Source organism: Chaetodon auriga, chromosome 9, assembly GCF_051107435.1.
Source record: "Chaetodon auriga isolate fChaAug3 chromosome 9, fChaAug3.hap1, whole genome shotgun sequence".
Taxonomy (NCBI): Eukaryota; Metazoa; Chordata; class Actinopteri; order Chaetodontiformes; family Chaetodontidae; genus Chaetodon; species Chaetodon auriga.
Genome location: NC_135082.1, coordinates 8,732,413 through 8,754,314, shown reverse-complemented (window position 1 = coordinate 8,754,314; position 21,902 = coordinate 8,732,413). Strand labels below are relative to the sequence as shown.

The window sequence follows — 21,902 nt, the reverse complement described above, 5'->3', positions numbered from 1 at the left end:
GGCTCACTTTTAATATTCCTATATACATGTTGCCATACTTAAACTTTATTTTCCCCAAACAATTCAGTTAAGAAGAAACAGCAGCCAGCTTGACAGATCCAGATTTATATAACATGACCGACTATTAGATCTGCTGAAGTTGAGTGTTTGTCAGAGACTGGAGACACTGAGTCTGATAGTTTGATGACATTGTGTTGCTTTAGACAAACTGCTCCTACTGCAAACTCCAGTGAGGATTTAGTACTGGATGAAGAACTGATGCTTTGCTCACATTTTGTTCAACGAGATTATCTCATACACTTGAGACATCAAGGGGTGTAATCAATGTCAGACCACAGGAAAACATTTTTCTACACTAATTAGATAAAGTGAAATACGGCAAAGAAACCCCTAATTCACATGCTTCCTCCTCTGCCTCTACGGTCCCTGATGCTGGCAATGATGGGCCGTGATGTTTTCAGAGACCTCCAGTAAGTAGAGCGGAGGAAAGAAATATGTAGAACAGATGTCCCACTGGGTTTGGAAGCACAGCCAAAAATCCCACCACAGCATCCATTTGGAGAAGGGAGAACATAAATCCTGAAGGGATGTTGGACGAGCAAAAGTCAGCAATTTCATAACAGATAGCATTTCCTTTTCAACTGGCTTTGTCAACCTAAAATCTCATCAGTTTGCTTTGAGCCCAGCACACCTGCGCACATGCAGGCGCAGTCATAGCAGGCCTGTCCAGAGCCTGAACCCCAGATGTTCAAAATCTGGACGCTCTGCAATCAAATCATTATCTCCAAACAAACTCTTGTATTGCCTTTGTGTGAATTGGACTCAGATGTGTACAGATGTGCTTTTTGATCAAACGTCACCCTCCTCTCCTCTCCTCTTTCCTCTAACGTCCTGGATTTTCGTGTAAAGGATAAAGTATAGTATAAAATGTCCATTCTGCAGATGTACAGCGTATAGTTATCGGACTGAAACACAACTACCAGCTTTGTGTCACCAATTAAACTGTCTGCCAGCCGGTAATGGGACACATGAGACAGACGGAGCCCCTCAGTTGCATAGATGACCTGGAGATTTGCATGCGTACACAGACCAACTGCAAACACACGAGGGGCTGCGGCACACAAACATCTCAAGGGTGGACAAATACTCAACATTCCTCAGGGGCGGCCACACACACATACACACATGCATTTACACGCACTACAGTGACCTTTCAACTACAGCACAGATGACTTCAATGCATCTTTGTCTGCAAGCATCTGCTAAAAAGTGCCTTGAGCAATACATCTGTCCCCCTTGGAACCAAAGTGTCTGATAGCCGTTCCCATATCTGACCTCCTTTTTGAGGGACCATACGTTACAAAAAAAAAAAAACTGAGGAAGTATTTAACACATGCAGGAAGGGGCAGGGACTGCTGTGAAAATTTGGGATACTTTTTGTATCATTTGGATGGTTTCGACAAAAAATTGGGCTATGTTTGAATAAATCAGCCTCTCCTCTCGGCAATATGACTGAGACTGACACGCAATTACTGATAACTGATGACCAAACGTCATATTAATTCACTAAGTTGAAACTTTTTTCCTATTATAGTTATTATTCTATCATAATTCTGTGATAAAAGAAACCATACGATTGAACATTTTTAACAACTGATCTGACGTCATGTTGAAGACTAATTTTATTGTGTTTCATGACTTCCATTATAAATTTCATTGAAACTGTGGTTTTGAGTTGCCCAGAAAACAACGATTATTCATTAATCAGAAGACCATGATAGGAAAAATAATTTATTTATTTTTCCATTCAGGCTCTAACTGGACTGCTTTTTGTCAGTGACACAGATCAGCGATCACAGTGAACAGAGACTTTACAGAGCTTTGCTAAGTGTGTGTTACTGACAAGAAGAGGCCTACTGAGGCTTCCTTCAACTTTCTTAACATTGTCTTCCTCAACAATCTACACCGCTATGAGAAACTTTGTAGGAGAAAACACAAGCAGCCAATAAAATGTGATCCCTAAGCTGATTTTCCACTGCAGACCAACAATTTGTGAGGAGACACAGGTCATCTATGGCTTAGCTTCAGAGCCTAAGCACATAGCTGCTGTAGGTAAGGTGAAAACCATTAATGAAGAAGTAGCTTAATGGGTCATCATGCTAACTTTGGGAAAAGTTAGCATGATGACCCAAGAGTTGGGAAAATAATGTATACTGGGCCAAGAAGCTCAAACCTCCTAAATCTCTCCAAATCAATTCACTCATTTCACATATATCATTTTAAACGTTTGCCTCAGAGTCCAGATGATAGTAAATACAGTAAGCAGCCCCGTGGATCAGCTGCTGGAGTGGTCACTGTTTACATGTGTGTGGCTAACAACAGATAGTTTGAAAAGAAATCAAGAACTGAATGTATGAAATGGTCAACCGGTAGGTCAGCAGTGTTACTGAGTGGATGAGTAAAACTGTGGTGTTATACAGTGTTAAATAAAGAGCAACTAAACCAAACCAAACCAAAGAAAACATGTTGTACAAGGGGGAGAGCCATGGAAAATGAGGACGACTCATCCTAAATGCATTCTTGATGGTCTAGCCGGATGTACCCAGTTGCACTAATACAATCTGTCAGCCAGGACCTGAAGGAGACACAAGACAGTCAGCAGCTGAGGTCAAGACACGAACTCCCAGGCTGCGGCAGAGCCAGAGGGCCGTCACAAGTACTTTTTGGGCTTGGAGACAAGCTTTGATGTCAAATTTAGGTTTGTTTGCAACTACAACGGATCTTACCAATATGATCCATTTGCTTGGGCTGAAAAATGCTTTTTCTTGAACAAATGAATGACTGCTCTTCCTACTTATTTATATTCCAAAACACAGGATATCATTCATACAATAATCTACTCTAATCATATTTACAAAACGCTCTAACAGCCCCTAATATCAGTGACAGTGTACATACTAGGTAAAGCCTGGACCTAGTATGTCAATTTGCTGTACAGGAATTCCGAAATAGGCCGCCTCAGCAGGGCTTGAGTTGGAAAGAACAGCTTTTAAATTTTCAGACTGTCAGCCTTTCCAAACACAGCAGAAGATGACAGAAGAAGATGGATGGACAGAAACGGGCCAAATAGCAAATGAAGCATGCCGTTCAGCCAGAGCGCTCTTTTTTCAGAGTGAAGACTAACAGAGGTGGGAGGCTGCAGTAGATTCAGACCAATGAATGTGTGATACAGAGAAAGACTCCAAGCAAAATATTCATATCAAGAGCCGTGAGGATGTTTCGTCAGCTTTGGATCAGCACGAAATCTTGGGGTTGAGGAAATACAGCTGACACTGAAACAGACAGAAAAGCTTAGCAGCACCTGCACTGTGGTCATCTCACTGTCTGCTCACAGGAGGATAACAGTGTCTCTTGTTTCTCTATTTCACTTTGGAGGCTTCTCCACCTCCAGCCTGTCAGTCACTCTTTCTTTCTCAGTCTGTCTCAGTCTCGCCTTTTCAGATTTTTAGTTCTCTTTTGGCAGCAACCACTGACTTTTCTGAAGAAGGAGGAGAGTCACGGTCAGAATATGGTATTTGATAATGATGCTTTGTTTAAGCAGCATTCAATGAAAGAATGCACAGAATTTAAGAGATATAGGAACTGAAAAATCTACATATGACTGTGCAACAACAGTTGAACATTTTGTTTAAATTAAATATTGCCCTGATTCTTAACCGCAGACGATCATACTGACAAAGACGTGATCCTCCCTCTGTCCATTTCTGCTGCTCTTTGTGTATCAGCAGTTTCTCTACAGGGATTTAGCACAGAGGAAGTACCCACCTATCCTGACTGTGACACTTGCTGTCTTTAACTTTCATATCGTTGCTAAACAGGGGGAAAAAAAAGACCCTTTGGCCTAACATTGTGCTCCTTGTAAACATAGCTTGGCCAATAATAAACCGGATGTGTGCAGCAGGTTTCCTAGTTGTTGATGTCAGCCGGGAGTCACTGTTCCTGTTCTCAGGGTGGAACCGAGCAGGGCGGGTGAGAATTGTTGCTGTGTGGGGAAAAGAAATAAAGAAATGCGTGTGTGCGTGTGTGTGTGTGTGTGTGTGTGTGTGTGTGTGTGTGTGTGTGGCGATCATCTGTTATGTCTTTGGGGTTATCATGGAACTGCTGAGGGGAAAGCCTGTCAAGCAAACCATTGAAAAGAAATCCTCCACACAATGTGAGGTCACTTTGTTCCTGCGTCACGCACTGCAGCACCCATCAAACATAAAATAATTTATCTGAAACAACCTCAGACAAGTGTGAAAAGAACAGGGAGGGAGACTGGGAATGCCAAAATGGCTCTTTTTTTCAGCTACATCTTTCATAATAACCCCACGGGCATTTCCTTCAACGGAAATATCATGGAGCCAACAAAATGGACACGCACATGCACCTATACATCAATACCGTATATTGCAAACTGAGCCAGGGGACAGATCACTACCAGATGTCTCTTTGCTCAATACCAACTGCAGGATAATGTCCACTATTATTCAATTATCCTAAACTGTAGTTTTCTGTAAACATCTGGCACAGACACCTCATCATTCATCACTAAGTGCAATATATTCAGTACAAAGTGTTGAGGTCATCAAGAAAATCCCTGGGACTGAATAATGTAAATAATTCTTACTTTCATGTGCAATCACACAACTGGATGCTTACATGTGCACTTTGAAGGACAAATTCTACCCAGACAAATTCTACCCAGACAATACTCACAAATTTAAAACTATATAAAGGTTTTCACTGCATTGCTCCCCACTTTGCGTCTGCCTGCTGCTATTAATGTGGAGTATTAATGGTGTTTTCTTTGGCAAGGTTGTGATAATGTTTGCCTCAACTCAGCTTCAAATCCTCGAGTAGAATTTTCTTCAAGGGATTGGGACTGGACCCCAACAAAGAATGCTAGTTTCTTATTGTGACTCTTCCTCTATGATCACAGGGGAGCACTCTTTCACAGCTCTCTCGACTCAGGAGGACGCCTAATAATTGTGCTTCCTGCCATAAAACTGACTTAACAACATGATAAGGTGTGTCTTATTGTCACTGTCCATTTATCCCAGCTACAATGCAGTAGAAGGGAAATTGCTGATGTGACTGTAAGAGTAGGAGCTTTACCATTCTACAAAAGTGCTAAGGAGTATACCACCTCGCTACCTTCCAGTCTACCTTGTTCCCAAAAAATGCTGTGGTGCAAAAAGTCTTTGCCCTAATAAACCACCACATAATTTCTGGGAGACAGGGATCTGAAGGTAGCACACAAGAAAATTGAGTTACTCCTCTTTCTTCATTCCATTTTTCAAAACAAGACCATTTTGCACATTTGCTTTGAACAGAGTATGTGCTAATCACACATGCACCAACCTGTTGCTTTGAGGATTTAATCCTTGAAAGCTCGCTCTTCACTGGGCATCATGCCCATCATGTCATCTCCTGAGGACAACGCTCCCAGTATTGGATGACAGCTTAGTGCAGTGCCAGAAGCAGGTGAGTCCATGTGTACCATCGTGCTGTTGGACCACGGATGGCTGGTAGCTTACCATGCCTGAATCTCTCCAGCAATGAGGAGATCTGAGAGGAAAGGGGCACGTACAGCACATGTGGAGTCTTGACATTGGAATTTAGACAGTCCTAAAAAAGAAAGGCCCTGCTGCTCTCTTTAGATTTTAACACCACAAATTTCCGCTATGGGGGATTAATAAAGTCTTATTTTATCAGTAATGGCTGGGTGAAAACCAGCCTGCAGCTTCTTGATAAACCATCCCAGTTTGGTTGTTTGCTTCTCATCCTCGGGTTCAAGTTCTGCAGGAATAACAATACTGCTTTTATTTCCAGTAGCCTCTGGCTGTTACTGTGGACTCCTGTGGAGTCCAGAGAAAGTCCAAGGCAATTTCCAATACCTGGAACATAGAAGTAAATATCTTCCAAGTGTATAGTGGTGTATAGTAAGCAAATCACCCAGCTGGACCAGCTTCAATATTCCTTGTAGCTAAAGTATGCAAAATAAATGGTTTATTTCCTCCCAGGGACCGTGGTTTCACGTTGTTTCCCCTCTTTCTTCCATCACCTCACAACTGTCAACCCATGTATAAAAGCACAATTCCCCACATAGCTATAATGAATACACATATTTGGCCCCTCCGTAAGCCGAACTACAGGAATAACATCCTTCTGGAATTGGGTTTGAGAAGAGGCATCCATTTCCTCTTGAGAACACACAAGTGACTCCCTAAACGTGGGAGAGACACAGCAAACCTGCACCATATGTTCCACTCTCTCCATTTGGACACAGCTGTCCTACCCCTCGTTTATTTTACAAGGAGACCAGCATCCAGCTCTTTACCATTAATGGTCTCTAAGACCCTCAGTGATCTGCCCATAAGCATCAATGGTATTATCTCCATCAATGACAAACCATCCCCAAATGTGCCATTTTCAACTTACATATAATAAGAATTGTCATTACTCTCTCTGTGGCGTCACCCTGCAACTCCCCCTACCACAACCCATCATTAAGTGAACAGCAGGGACAGCAGGCCTTCATCTCACTTTCAACAATATGATTGTTGGTGACAAAAGTACTTTGAATCCCTCCTCATTGACCAACCAGAGGAAACTCTCCCTTACTGCTGGTGTGAGCTGCAAGAGAGGAGACACTGATAAAGGAGTCACAGAATTTCACATTGATGAGAAACAATGAGAGAACTTTATCTTTACAGCCATGCAGAAGTTGGAAGTGCCTGACGTCCTTGCAGATGAGAATTGATGGTAGCAACTGAGCCAAAACAGGAACAGAAAGTGCACAAAGTGCAGTCTTGTCATGAAGCCGTCTTTGGCCAGGCTTTTGCTATGCTTGTAGAAGAAACTGTGGATGAAGACTGAGGTTGATGCTGCCTTTTCAATAGGACCTAAGTTCGAATGGGTCCATTACAGTTTGCTGTGCATATTTTTTCTGAAATATACTGTATGTGCGTGAGGGTGAGTTTAAGGCCCCTGAGCGACATTAAGGCAGATATTTAAAGCAGCTGTGTATGGCTTTCACACACAAATGTAAAGCACACACATTACAGCTTCCAGTCTTCCATTCCAATGGGACATCAGAAGCACGGACAGTATCCAAACAGCTGCAAGGTTGCAACACTCGACGTGTGTGTGTGTGTGTGTCTGTGTTGCAATGCTGGGGCAGTGCAGGGGGCAGAGCAAGAAGGGTTGTGTTGGTTTGGGGAGTCATGGGACAGATGAAGGGGATTTTTCAATGTCTTTGCATTTTTTTCTTTTTCTTTGCTGTGTACACTCTTTTGTTGTGAAACTCAATCATCCTCTGTTGTGTGTGCGCGTGTTTGTGCAAGGAAACCATTGGTTGAGACCCGTGAACAAACTAGCTCTTCCCCCTGTGTTGATTCCTCTGTTTTCAAAGTTCAAGAGATCTGCAAGAAAAATGATGGTCCAATGGGAGATGTTCCTGTATATGAGCAACAAAGCATTGGTCTTACATGTTTGTCTTTGAGTCTGACCTTACTCACTCTATATGCAGCGATCATGCGCAGATTAAAAGAAACATCCTCCACATTTGTTCCTCTGCAATTGCAATTCAGTTATCATCTAATCCACTTAGCACATGCAGCTTCAATATAAGAGAATGTAATGTTTAGAGTTCATATTGCAGATCCTACTTTTGAGGGGTTTCAGTAGGAGTTGTTGGTTTTAGATGGAATTTTAGATTTGCAGCCAACAGAAACAATTCCTCACACTTTTCTTCAGAGTCAGTAGGAAACAGCTGATTTAAGTCAAATGTAGTGTTAACAGGAGTGTCTGTCTACTGATGATTTTCTGAATTTTCTCCCATAATCCATATTATCAGGCCAGTCATGCTTTTTAGCACTTTAAAAGCCTTTGGTAAGATTTGTTCATAACTATGAATCAAAGAGCAGTCAAAAGTTTTCTTAAGTCTCTCCAAAATTCAGAGAAGTGTTTTCTCTGCAAGAATGAGCATGTAATCCTTTGGAAAACGCGAAAATCAGCAAAATTGGCATTAGATGGTTTCCACATGCCAGTGGTCATATATTATTTAAACAGACATAATGGAAAAGCCCAATGTAATTGGACATGGTTCTAGATGATACCTCGATGTGCCTGATGGACAAGGCTCTTTATTTTTCATTATATTTAGTTTGACCTTAGTGTAAGTAAATCCTCAAGTCTTGGTTTTAGACCAGTGGTGGGTCAATTGTTATAAACTAATGTTGTGTGACTGAGCCTTGCTCAAACCCACATATATTTATTTTAAATTCTGCTCAAGACCCCAAATTATGCAAGGATGGCAAATATCTTAGGATGAATCTGTGGAACCAAATGTACAAAATCATTCACAAAACATGAGGTATTTCCATTTGGATTTCATACTGCAGCTTTTGAAATACACAGTGGATTTTTTTCCCCTGATATAAAGAAACTGGAGTTCAAGAGGTCAAGCTGATGGAAATAGATCCTATGGACACAAGAAAGATTCTTTTTGTTTTTTTCATTACAACCAGGAGGAAGAATGAATTGCATGGTTGTGTGGTTTTCACCAAAAAATAGCGCCAATGATTAATTCACTGAGGAAGAAATGAATTGATTTAAAAGTTCCCATCATGTGAAGGTTTTTTTAAACATTCCCGGCAAAATGACATTACATTACACAGCGACATTGAGGGATGGGGATGGGGGGGCGTGGGGGAAGCTAAAAACAGACACTGAACAAGTTCAAGGACGACGTCTGTGTACTGTGTACTGGTGCAGAGAAATAAATATTTGTCAGCTCTGCCCTGTCCTTCAGCCATAAGCTCAGTTCAGCGTGGGATCATTTCTCACACATTGTTTCTGTCTGTCAGCCTTTGTTTTTTTTTTTATTTTAAGTCTCTGTCACATTTGCCATTAATAAAGGATCGTCTTCACACTTGGACTCTGACAATAAAAAACCAGAGTTCAAAGTGAGAGGATGACGAGTGTTTACAATTCAGGGAGAGGTTTACAGCCAAGGCCACGTAGACTTCAGAGCAACATGGACAACAGCACGTCCTCTCCACACACGTGCGTGCGCACACACACACACACACACACATGCACACACACACATAGGTGCAAAGCAACACAATATTGGACTGGGGAGATGTAACCATCTGCTGTATAATGGTGATAATGTCTGTTAATGCTTTAATAATATGAGGCTGTGTTAATGAGAATAATGATGCACCAGGAATAGACACCTACCAAAATAGAGCAGGGATGGATGTCATTAGAGCCCATAGAAAGACCCTTTGTTTGGTGCGTGTGTGTGTGTAGCCGCTGGTTTAATGGCAGGGCTGGTGGTGGTGGTGTGCTCCTTCTTTTGCTCTGTTTGGTGTCTTTGTAAGCACATGTGTAAGGACATGTGCAAGCGCGTGTGTGCCTTCCCATGAGTGTGTCACAAGCACTGACAAATGAATGCTGTGAGTTGTTTTGTATTAGTGTTGTGTAGTTTGTATGTCAAAGTGTTCATGATTGCTTATCTTTAGTTTGTCTTTCATATTGTTTTCATGCCATGTGGTGAAGGCGACAGATCTGAACTTGGAACAACTTGCGCGCACATACACACACACATGTAAACAGATGTGTGCTGCAGCTAATGAGTACTCTGAACATTACAGCAGATTTAACAGTTGCATAACATGAAAGATAAAAATGACAAAATGCCATTTACACGTACAAGTAACTGTACCAGTTTAAGGCAGACATCTTTGTCAGCATCAGTGGGAGACAAAATAGGCTCATCACCAACAATGTCCTCAAAGTCTCTATACCATTAAAAGCTGCAGTCACCACTGATTATTGTGAGAAAAACTTTTCAAAGTCTCTATTGACAGCGTTACTTAATAAGAAACTAGTGCAGAAACAAAGTCATCCTGAAACAAGTGATTTATGTATCTTTTGTCTTTCAAGTCTTTGAGTTACTTTATACAGAAATAAATGAAATTCAGTGAAAATGTTAAATCTAATCAAAGTGCATTGGAGCCATCCGGTACCTGAATGGTGTTTTGGAGTGTTTAGAGGGAACAGATGCCAGGTTGTGTGTATCATGTGTTTTCAAGGAATATGCTTCAGGCGAGACTCCTGAAGGGTGAATCATTCTGCCATTGAGGTTTTACAGAAAGTCAGAGGGGACAACTCCCCTTTAGACTTCATCTTTGGATTTGTACTCTGTGTGCGCCACTAGCCTGATAACCAAAGAACTGTTCAGTTACAGAGCTGGTAGGAAAAAAAAACAAAAAACTGAAGCCTGGAGGGATAGGAAAAGTGTTTTCAAAAAGTAGGGAAGGATGCCCGTGTCTGTGATGTGATTGGCTGTCTGTGCAGCCTCCCGGCTTGAGGTTATAAAGCCCCGCACCGTCCCCACAGCGCGTCAGAGCGCAGCAGGATCAGGGAGCGGAGGACCGTGACGCACTGCCGGACTCACTGGACGCACAGTGAACTTTCACTGCTGGAACCCACCAAAGAAATCCTGATTATCCACAAAGCATCAGAGCACTTTGTGGAACTCTGCTGGAATATTGATCAGAAAACTCTGGCTTGGACCACACCACGGAGGTGCGGTAAGTTTAAAAGCTGCTGATCGTGATTTAATTGAATGTCGAGTTTGAGGAGTGGTTTGACTCTGTGCACTTTGCGCAGAACTAACCACAACCACATGACCGAAGTTACTGCGCCTCTTTTTTGATAAATGGCTCCTGAACTGGCGCGGGGGAGACTGTCTGTTCCTGTTTCCAGCCTCTTCTTGTACTATAATTGTTTTGATTGATTTTATTAACTGATTTTCTTTTGTTTTCGTGATCAATTTCCCATTTTCAGGGGTTGCAGAATGGCACGTTTGCGTGTCAGGTTTTCCTTTTGAAACGTGTTCAGTCTTTTCGTTCTGGACTTGTTGGGTGTTTTATTGCCAAGTTGTTTAAAGTGGACGTGTTGGACTGGAGGGCCCCAGAGCTGCTCCCACTGCTTTGGTAATTTCGTTTCCATGTGCTTATCCTGACGCTGTCAGTTGCTGCCTTCTTAAAAACACGTTCAGGCTAAATTAAAAGAATGAAACTTTGTTCACCTCACTGCCTTTTGTCCTACATAGACGGCATTTATTGGATCTTTTCACCAAGGGACCACTAAATTCCAGGGAACTGGCATAAAACCTGCATTTCACACCGACAAAAAAAATCGAAAATGAGGCTATAAACTTTAGCTGTCTGCGTGTAGAAGTGCACTGGAGCTGAAACTCTGGTCAGTCGTCAATCTTCACCTCTTACCATTTCCCATACACAACACTGTGAGGCATGTGCATTGGTGTTTTTGGTGCAACATTCCTGTTGTGACCATAGGGTGTTCCCGTCTGTCCAAACTGGACACAGGGGGCTCAAACTAAAAGCAACACCTTGCAATGTCAATGCAACACCAAAAAGTACAAGTTCAGAGTTGAATCAACACCTCTGACACAGTTTCAGCATAAACGATTTACGCTTCAGCCTATTGTGCTTGATTGTTTGTGCAATTGCAGTGGATTACAGTTTCCCAGGAGGATAATATTTGAGTTGTGTCTTTGTAAGCTTTTCATACATATTAACAATGATGGAATCGAACTGCATTGTTGTATTTGTACATTTTACCTCTGTATGTTTTGCAGGTACATTTACTCAAGTACTGTACTGTACTTAATGCCTCTACTCTACTTGATTTATCTGATAGCTTTACTGACTATTAGTTACTTTTCCAATGATGATGATCCATTCAAAAAATGTGTGATGAAATAAATCATGGTCTGCGCTGAGTACTGTCTACCTGGAGCCCCCTGTTTTGTTTCAGTCTGGAAGTTGTTATCAGCTTCACCAAAGCCTCCAAACTTCTCACGTGGTGGAATTACCGTTGAAATGAAACCATGTGAGACTTTTACAGGAGTCTCAGAGTCTCAAAGAGGTAAAATTATCCAATATTTCCACAAAAAAGACCAAACAATGTTGTCTTTGTCACTGGCAGTAATGATGTCACAGCTCCTTTGATTTATCTTGTGACCCTTCGGAGGGGTCTAGCCCCCCAAGGCTGGATTAAAACTAGCTTACGGTATGTACAAGCAGCTCCACCTCGAGGAGCTGCTCACACAATGATGCACCAGTATTAACATTCAAATAATGTCAGAGAGAATCATGTATGAGTCACATGAGACATTTTACTGCAGATTGGGTACTTTTACTTTGAACAGTACATTTTGCTGTTAATACCTCTGAGCTTTTGCTTGAGTAGGATTTTAAATGCAGAACTTGTATCTCGGATCTGGGTGCTTTTTCCACCACTGCAACCAAACACGTGTTTTTACCTGGTTACTGAACTTCATCAAGTGATCGAGCCACCTACACCCAATGAATGATAATATTAAGCCATTCCATTTTACAAGCTCATGATCAAAGTTGCATACACTCATTTTATTTCATTGACATTTGTTCTTTGGTGTTGATTCGCAGCATGAATTCTAAATGCCCACATCTTCCTTTCACCTCTGTCTTTTACTGCCTCTGTCCTGCCCTCTGGTCACTCTCATGACGCCTGTCTTCTCCATCAGTGTGCCTCAGCTCTCGCTCTTTCCCCTCTTCTGTCGTTGCTTTTCTTATGCTTTCCTTTTCCTCCTATTGTTCTATGAAACAGCACAGCAGATCAAACTGTCATCCATCTTAATCTTGGCCGTTTGAATTGCCATGCTGTTCCTGTTTGCATTGCACTTTTTTAACACTTTTTTCTCACTTCTTCCCTCTGCCCTCACACAAACACATATTTTCTGACCATCGCTAGTATCCCATCCAATTTTCACTCTGCCGGTTGGCAACTTTCCACCTCTTTCTCACTAAGATGTAAAGCCAGCAGAGCAGAAGGCCGGAGATGTGTCCAAAGTAAAATCTATTAGATTAAAAGGATCAGGCCAATTAAAATGCAGCTTTCAAAATTAGATCAGGCAGTCCTGATCTTACATGGCCTAACGAGGCACCATGTTATACAACACAAAGGCATAATTCAGATGACAGAGAGGACATGTATGGATGTTGGCCAAATTTCCCAAAACTGATTTCTTGTGATATGTGTGTGAGTTCATTCACGTGGTTATGCCTCTGTGCTTTTGAGGCAAATACAGTTATGAATGCCAGCTGTGTTTAAGAGAGTGCGTTGTGTGCATGAGAGTACGTTTGAGTGTTTGTATGGTGGAAGCACATTCATGCACAGGATGCAATCAAAAAGTATGGAAAAGTGTGCAAAGCATTTGTCCGCCAACCTCTGCCTTTCTGAACCACAGCACATCTGGTGGGGAGATTTTGTGGACATCTGTGTGTGTGTGTGTGTGAGAGAGAGTTTATACGTGATTGTGTGCCCTGATAACGTGTCTCCACTGAAACTACCGCCATCATCAATAAGCCCATTTATCCCGAGAGATGCCTGAGGACATTGTGGAGAATGCACATGATTCTGAAGAAACTCAGAGCTAGTGTCGTCTGTAAGAGAAAGTTGCTCTGTCACACACGCTCATGCACACACACACACACACACACACACACACACACACACACACACAGTTGCACTGTTCCTCATCTAACCTATAACCTCAGTCATCACTAATCCAGTTGTCTGTTTTGTGTCACTGCTCTCTCCTCCGTCTGCTCATCTCACTCCATTTTCTTTTGTTTATAACACTTCTCCACAAAAATGGATCAGAAAAAATACCTTCCTCAAAATGATTTTAACAGCTGTTGATGCAGGAACAGTGTGCTCAGGAATGTTGATCAAGTTTGAGCTGCTTGAGTTAACTTTGCTTGACAAAGAGTTTGATCAGTAAGTTGAGCTCCCTGGTGTGTGTGGATGCCTTTGCCCTTAGTTCATCACCAAACATAAAACTGTTTTGGTTGTTTGTTGCTGTTAACTTACAAGGCTCTGTGAGGCTGTACTTATGAGGTAAATGCTGGTTGTGGAGGCAAATATAGACCTGAGGCAGGTACATATGCTGTTAGTTTTGTTGGTATTTGATCAGCTGGTTGGACAAAGTGAAATTTGGATTTGATGATGATGATGATGGTGCTAGAAAATGACCAAAGCAATAAACTGTGAATTCATCCCGAGGGAGCCACATCTCATGGCAGTCCATAGGGTAATTGTTAAGACATTTTAAACAAAAGCATAATGGTGGTGGTTGAGAAAAGGTCAATGAATCACCAAAGTCATGAGGATTCATCCTCTTGCATCTACGAATGTACAAACGTTTGAGCCATGTGACTCAGTAGATGATGAGATATTTCACAGGATAAGTGAAAAGTTTGACCTGCTGCTGGCAACACAGGAAAAATCAGAGGATCACCAAAACTAGTGGGATCCATCCTCTGTACAAAATTTGTTTGTGAGATATCTATGAAACGTTCTTCACATGTTATCTGATGGTTTGTCTACTTTTCTGCAGGACCAACAAGCTCGGACTCAGACCCATGCTGCCAGGCCCGGAGCAAGGCCCAGTGTGTGGATGTGTGTGAATATGTACGTGTAGTGCCTTTAAGTGTGTGTTTTTAGACTGCTGTGTGCCTTTGAGTGAGTGTTGAGTGAGTCTTGCTGTGTGAGTGCTCGTGCGAGGATGAGGGCCGTCACTCTGCTGTGTGTCCTGATGGTCGCAGAGGTCGGAGCCTCTCGGTTCATCCGCGACTCCCAGAGCAGCTCCGAAGCTTCAGAACCCTCCAAGAACAATGCCTCGGTCCCCCTTCCGCCCCTACAGCCGGCCCGGCCGCGGGGCTCCTTGCCACCCATGTGCATAAAGCCCACGGAGATCAAGTACGCCTTCAAATATGTGAGCACCATTGTGTCCTGTCTGATCTTTGTGGTGGGGATCATCGGCAACTCAACGCTGCTCAGGATCATATATAAGAACAAGTGCATGAGGAATGGACCCAATGTCCTGATTGGCAGCCTGGCACTGGGGGACCTGCTTTACATTATCATCGCCATCCCCATCAATGTGTTTAAGGTGACCACATTTATCTGTGTGTGTTTGTTTCCACTGTTTCTTCTGTTTGTTGTACATAACTTGTGACACTAAGCTTTTTACAACCAATGATAAAGTTTCATAGCTATATTAGGCCATTAAATTAAATGAATTTCTCTATAAAATGATAAGATGCAGCTTTTGCACGTGATAAAATTTTAGTTCAGCAGCAAAACATTCAACTTCACATTAACTCAATTTATAACCCATCCTTGGGTCTGTTTCTAATTTAGCGTGACATTAATCGAGACTAGTGTAATTTCCCAGCACTGTGCTTTCACAGTTATGAGTGAGCCGATGCCTTTGTTGGCGCATCCTGTGGTTGGTTGTGGTTTATTTACAAGTTTTTTTCCATGGTTTGCATCTACATTCATTGTGTCGTGTGTGGTTTTCTTCATTTCCTTTTTCTAGCACATGCCCTGCAGCATTTTCACATAGGGATAATTAAATAATTATAAGGTATAAATAAAAATAAAAAACTCAATCAAAGCATATATGAGCCAAACGTTCGGGCCGACTTTGAGGAAAAGCTGTGTCTTTGTTTTCTTCACTTGCCTCTTGTTTGTGAAGGGAAGAAACATTGAGTGGGCTTGGATGTAAATGCAGTCACTGCCAGATGTGCGTCTCCTTCTGGAACTGTGTGGAACTTTTTCTGATAGGAATCACTTGAACTAAACTGGAATGCTGCGTTGCATTTTGTCTAGCCAAAATTGAGTTACAGCTCTCTGATTAATATTTCCTTCACCTTCAGTGCTGCATTTCAGGTATATGTGACAAAAAAAAAAAGTATCATTAAACATGATGAGATTAAAAAAAATGAAATGTAATGAAATTTAATGAGAAACAGGGTCTGCTGTATTGAACAGGTGGGGTTTTGAAAATTGGAAGGTTGCACAACATAGACTTATGAGTGACGTAAATGTGGATAAGTGGGTGACAAGTACAAAGCACTCCACAGTGACTGAGTGTGTAACCTGAGTTGTTTTTGAAGACACTGTCCTGATGCTGAACTGACTTTGTAACTAGAGGGACTGTAGCAGTGAGGAGGAGGAGGAAAACACTCTTGTTGCCTTTGGCTTTAGCTGATGCAGTAATAATGGAAGATACAGAGAAGACAGGACCCCTACATGAACCTCAAAGAGGTCTGTCCATGTGTTTATACAGGTGACACTTCAGTTTCTCATATTACAAATGTCTTTCCTCCCTGTCTGCCTCCATTTATTTTTCTCTTGCAGCTAATAGCTGAGGACTGGCCGTTTGGCGTGTATGTGTGTAAGTTGATGCCGTTCATCCAGAAAGCTTCAGTGGGAATCACTGTCCTCAGCCTGTGTGCCCTCAGTATTGATCGGTGAGCAGAATTCTACTCTACACACACAGAAAACGTTAGAGCTGAAGGCAGCTAATGAATATCTGTGTGTGTGTGTGTGTGTGTGTGTGTGTGTGTGTGTGTGTGTGTGTGTGTGTGTCCTGTTTGTGCAGCTACCATGCCGTGACATCATGGAGCAGGGTCAAGGGGATGGGGATCCCTCTGTGGAAAGCAGTAGAAGTGACTCTGATCTGGCTGGTTGCTGTGCTGCTCGCGGTCCCTGAGGCGCTGGCATTTGACATGTTGGAGATGCCGTACAGAGGCAACAAGCTGCGTGTGTGTCTGCTGCATCCAGAGCAGACCACCAGCTTTATGAAGGTTGGCACTGGATTAGAGAAGTACTTCTATTCTTTACAGACAGTGAAAGTAACCATATCACCATGTGAAAATGCTCCATTGCAAGCAAAAAGTCACTCATTCAGAATGTTCAGAAAAAAAGACAGAAGTATTACAAACAAGATGTTCAGAAAGTATCAAAAGACACAGTAGTCATTATGCAGCACAATGGCCTCCATCAGTCTTATATCACACATTGTTTTATTGGATTATTATTTCCAGTGCATTGATATGTAACAGCATTTTAGTGCTCCAGCTGGTCGAGGTGGAGCTAGTTTAGCCTGATCATTTTCTTCTGGGTATTTTGATTTTTTATAACCTCATCATAGGTTTTGTACATAAAAATTTATGCTGTGAAGTACCTTGTAACCACATCTATCAAACCCAGTGGAGTAGTGTCAAGTCTAAGCTAGCATACTATGGAAGTAGGCCTACTCAAGTAAAGTACAAGTACTTCAATGCCATACCTAATATGGTACTTAAATAGATGAACTTGGGTACATTCCAGTGCTACCTGTTATCTACATGTATGTCATGTCATTACTCTCTGATTTGAGCGAAATGCTGATGCAATCATGCTAACATGCTCAAAAATGACTCCTGCTGTAAATATGCAAACATGTGCAAGTGTAACAGCAAAATGAATGATTTTAACAAAACAATGAACTCCAACATCTGGGGACTTTCATCTTTTCATCAGAAACTCTTGGCAAAGCTTGGCATGGATTGTAGTTTTAAATCACTTCAAAATGTCTGATAGGGACTGCATATTATGTTACTTGTTTCCCCAAAAGCATGGTCAAAATATCCTGCAGACACAGTGCCAGGATAGCAACAATATATTTTGTTTTGTTTTGGGGGTTTTTTTTTTTTTTTGGTCAAGATTTCTTTTTCAGGCTCTGCCAACAAATAATTAGTGATTCCAGAAAAAATAATACACACTATACAAAGCATGCAAACCATCTGAATGTGACTGTTTCTCATAATATTCACAATAGGTTCACACAGCTGCACAGCAAGACAGAAAATGTGAATTCTTCCAGGTTATTTAAATCAGAGATGTCTGCAGAGATTGCAGAACGCAGTGGAAATCGAGCGTAAAGCTGCAGTGTCTTCCCATGTGTCATCTGTCATTTTAAATTTGTAAGTTGTAACTTAAACTTATCAAAAGGGCATGTTTCTGTCAGAATTTGTGTCAAGCCAGCAGTAAGTCTGAACTTCATTTAACATATTTGCAACACATTTCAAGTTCTCTAAGTGCGCTAACATCTCTTCATATTCAGTCCCAAACAGACTCATAACACACATCATGCCTTAAGTGACGTCACGTTCGGTAGTGTGGCGTTAATAAAACAATGTACAGGGGTCTTACATACAAAAAATACGCCATATGTTTTAAAGACTGAAATTCTTCTGACTAAAATATATGTTTATAATAATGAATTCATTTAGTTTTTGCTTTTTTTTTTACTGGACCTTTTTCTTTTTCCAGTTCTACCAGGATGTGAAAGACTGGTGGCTGTTCGGCTTCTATTTCTGCTTCCCACTGGCCTGCACAGGAATCTTCTACACACTCATGTCCTGTGAGATGCTCAGCCGCAAGAAAGGCATGCGCATCGCACTCAACGACCACATGAAACAGGTAAGCACGCAAATGACCTGCTGCGCACTTTCAGATCCACTGTAACTGTAAGACCTGGAAAGACGGAGCCTGTCAGTAGCACCAATATTTATCTTTGTGTGTGTAGCGGAGGGAAGTAGCAAAGACGGTGTTCTGCCTCGTGTTGATTTTTGCTCTCTGCTGGCTGCCCCTTCATCTCAGCCGCATTCTGAAGAAAACAATTTATGACCAAAATGACCCGAACCGCTGTGAACTGCTCAGGTAAGCACGCAGATACAGAGGGCGACGCAAATGCACTGCAAACTTCATGAGAACCCATTGTTCTCTGCTCGGTGACTTCCTGTGGTCTTCAGTGTAAATGTTGCCCTTTTCCCTACCAGCTTCCTGTTAGTGATGGATTACATCGGCATCAACATGGCCTCCCTAAACTCCTGCATTAACCCGATTGCCCTCTACTTTGTCAGCCAGAAATTCAAAAACTGCTTCCAGGTAAGAGGACACGCAGTAACACTAAAAACACGATATTATTAGAAAATACAGAAAAGCTAATGGCTCTGTGTGTGCGTGTGTGTGTGTGTGTGTGTGTGTGTGTGTGTTGTAGTCTTGCCTGTGCTGCTGGTGCTACAGAACTTCTCCGCTGGACGAACGAGGCTCAGGAGGACACTGGAAGGGCTCTTGTCACGGGAACGGACTAGACCGCTCCAGCTCCCGCTCCAGTCAGAAATACACAAGCTCTTCATAAGCACACACAGATCACGCACCGCTTCTGCCAAACCCATTTTCCCATCAGCTCCCATCACGGGGGAAACAGCGCCGTTACTGCCAGCAGACCAGGAAAGGGAAATATGGAGCGAGGTAGAAGGTGGAGGTAGAAGACGCACATAAAAAGGATCAACCCAAACTGATGAATGATAGCAGGACTGTATCTGCTCAGGCTGTAATACTAACTGCAAAAACTATGACGCAGGGCTACATAAATCTGTTCATAGTCCCACACTGAGGCTTGTGTAGAAGCCTAAAAGTCTCTCAGTGGACCACCATGGTAAAAACATTTACGAAGAATGTCTATTAACCACATGTAAATTTATGTAGAGGATTATTTACATGCAGATTGCAGATGTGTGATTAGATGTAGCCTCTGTGCTTCATGTATGAATAATAGCACTGATGAGTACTACCTGTTGAAGCTTTGATACCTCACGGAGAAACATAGAGGAAACTGTGACCCTGAGTTGTTTCCCCAAAAGCCTCAAAGGTTGTGAGTCTTTCTGTGCACACGAACACAATCAGTAGCTGATTTTCTGACAATCCACTGCATGTTGTCGCTGAGCGCTTCAGTGCCTGTGTGACTTGTTAACATCGTAGAATGAGCCCCGCCGTGTGCCTGACAGTCACGTTGAGAGTCGAACATCGGACATATTTTATCTGGAAATCATCACTGCTTTAAGTCATGTGGAGGGCAGCTGTTGTCCGAGAGCGCTGACAAATACCAGATGATTCCCATCCTGCTACGCAGAAGAGGTCATTATTGGGCCTGTTATTATTGCAGTGTTCATGCTGTTGTAAGTGGTCTCTGTTTCCACTGTGTTAAAGTCTTAACCTGTCTCTTACAATGTAGCTTTATTTTTCTAAGAAAATATCACAAAACATGAAGCTTGTTTAATCTTCCACCATGAGGTGTTCATTTATTTTTTTCCAGAATTTCATCTCCGTCAGTGAGCGGTCGTGTTACAGAGATAATGTTCTTGTGCCTGGAAATTACTTCGAGCGCAGGGCTGTGTGAGGAAAACGTTTTCAAAGATTGATCCTTTTAAAGGCTTTGGGAAGGAAGCAGAAATCTGCACAGATGGATGTTTTTAAGTGAGGTGTTTATAGTGGAGATTACATTTCTTCATGTAATGGTCATAGAAGTTATTTAGTTTTATCCATTTAATATAATCCAGGACTTCTAGCTGATTTCATGTATTTAACCAGCATCGTTTGTGAAGGAGATGCAAGCTAAAGAACAGTCCTATAATGAGATATGGACAACAAAGTAAGAAAAACGTGTTCATTTTATGGTAACTTAAGAGTTTGGGCGTCTGTAGCTGCAAGTACTTAGTAATTATGTCCTTGTGACAAATCTTGTGATGCCAGCCCATCTACAAAAAACTATTTACACCATTTCTGGCTCTTTTAAAAGTCAGCCATGTGGAGAAACTGCACGTTGTGCCTGATTATCCCCAACACTGACTCCATCAGAGAGAAGACATGGATTGTGTATTCTCACCATCATCACTTAGGGAAAAGATTGTAAACAAGCTTTAAACCGAGATGAGTCAAACCCTTCTGACACTGGCAGTACTGAGAGCACATACTGATGACACAAACGCAAGATGAAAACATTTTATCTGGTGCTTTTTTTTTTTTTTTTTGGCTCTCAGTACATCGTGACTAAGATATGGAGTTTTCTACATCAAACTATTAATCAAGAAGTGTCGTTCGAAAACCAAATTTGGGCTGAGAATCCAGACAAGTGCGTGTGAGCACACTGAAGCGTTTTGAAAAGGACTTGATATATGTCATATAATGTATAGTTGTTGGAACAAAATATTTCCTTTGCTGCTGTATTTGCCACAGCGCTCAAATCAGCTGATCATGCAGTATGTGACTCATTAACTCACCACATGTATTTATGCCATCTTTGCTGTGCTTTTAGCTCCACCTAAAGGCGCCTGTGTACTGGAGGGTCTGAGCAGCTTCATAGACGGCCACTAAGCTAAGACATGTAGAAGTAATAAGAGGTTGAAGATTAAGTGTAATGTGAATATAAGCCCTGGTGTTTTAAATGACATTTATACTTTATGTATTTGCTGAGGGTATGCAGCAATAAATATTATTTTATAGCATTGTGTTGTCTGAGTGATTTACTGAAGTTACATTCAAATTGCATGTATTAAAGATCATTCCTGGTTACTAGTGATGCAGCCTGGTAGTTGCTCACTAATATACACATGTTGTGTAACATATATGCATGCATTAAAGGCTCCCTGTGGGGGCTCTGACCTGTAGTAGCACTATGGAGCTGTTTTTCTATGAGTGGGTCCCCATATTGTTCATCTCATGCACACACATACATGCACTGGTGACAGTACACTGGTGATGTCACAGTGTTGCAGTGATTGACGGGTGACGGTAATGCACCAGCATAAGCAGGGAAGAAGAAGACTGCCCGCAAAAAAAAAACAAAAAAAACACATGGACGCAAACAATGCTGGATTTAAAATGCTTAAAATTCGGCTGTGCAAATGTTTAATCAGGAAGGAAATGCATGTAACGCATGCACGTTTTAGCTCAGTGTGTTTCAGTGAGAAGCACTAAATGAAAACTTTTGTCAACAAGAAAAGTCCACGAGGCAACTTTAAGAAGGGTGGAAAGGATAAGTCTTAGTTTTATCAGTATAACATCACTTATACAAATGCTGAAGAATTCCTCCACTC

The 21,902-nt window shown here is 41.8% G+C and overlaps 1 protein-coding gene across 1 annotated transcript; it reads left to right on the top strand.

The window, feature by feature from the left end:
* Window positions 1-10,461: 10,461 nt before the first annotated feature.
* LOC143326082 (endothelin receptor type B-like) lies at window positions 10,462-21,311 on the top strand. The gene is made up of 8 exons (XM_076739555.1): window positions 10,462-10,649; window positions 14,528-15,082; window positions 16,336-16,448; window positions 16,580-16,784; window positions 18,295-18,444; window positions 18,551-18,684; window positions 18,804-18,912; window positions 19,025-21,311. The coding sequence occupies exons 2-8, from the start codon at window positions 14,696-14,698 to the stop codon at window positions 19,163-19,165; spliced, it is 1,239 nt and encodes a 412-aa protein (XP_076595670.1). The 5' UTR covers window positions 10,462-10,649; window positions 14,528-14,695; the 3' UTR covers window positions 19,166-21,311.
* Window positions 21,312-21,902: the final 591 nt, after the last annotated feature.

Excerpts from the sequence above, each read along its gene's own strand:
- LOC143326082 (XM_076739555.1), top strand. The coding sequence starts at position 14,696 with ATGAGGGCCGTCACTCTGCTGTGTGTCCTGATGGTCGCAGAGGTCGGA. Across the intron at positions 15,083-16,335 it reads TCCCCATCAATGTGTTTAAG|CTAATAGCTGAGGACTGGCC; the intron begins GTGACCACATTT and ends TTTCTCTTGCAG. Across the intron at positions 16,449-16,579 it reads TGTGCCCTCAGTATTGATCG|CTACCATGCCGTGACATCAT; the intron begins GTGAGCAGAATT and ends CTGTTTGTGCAG.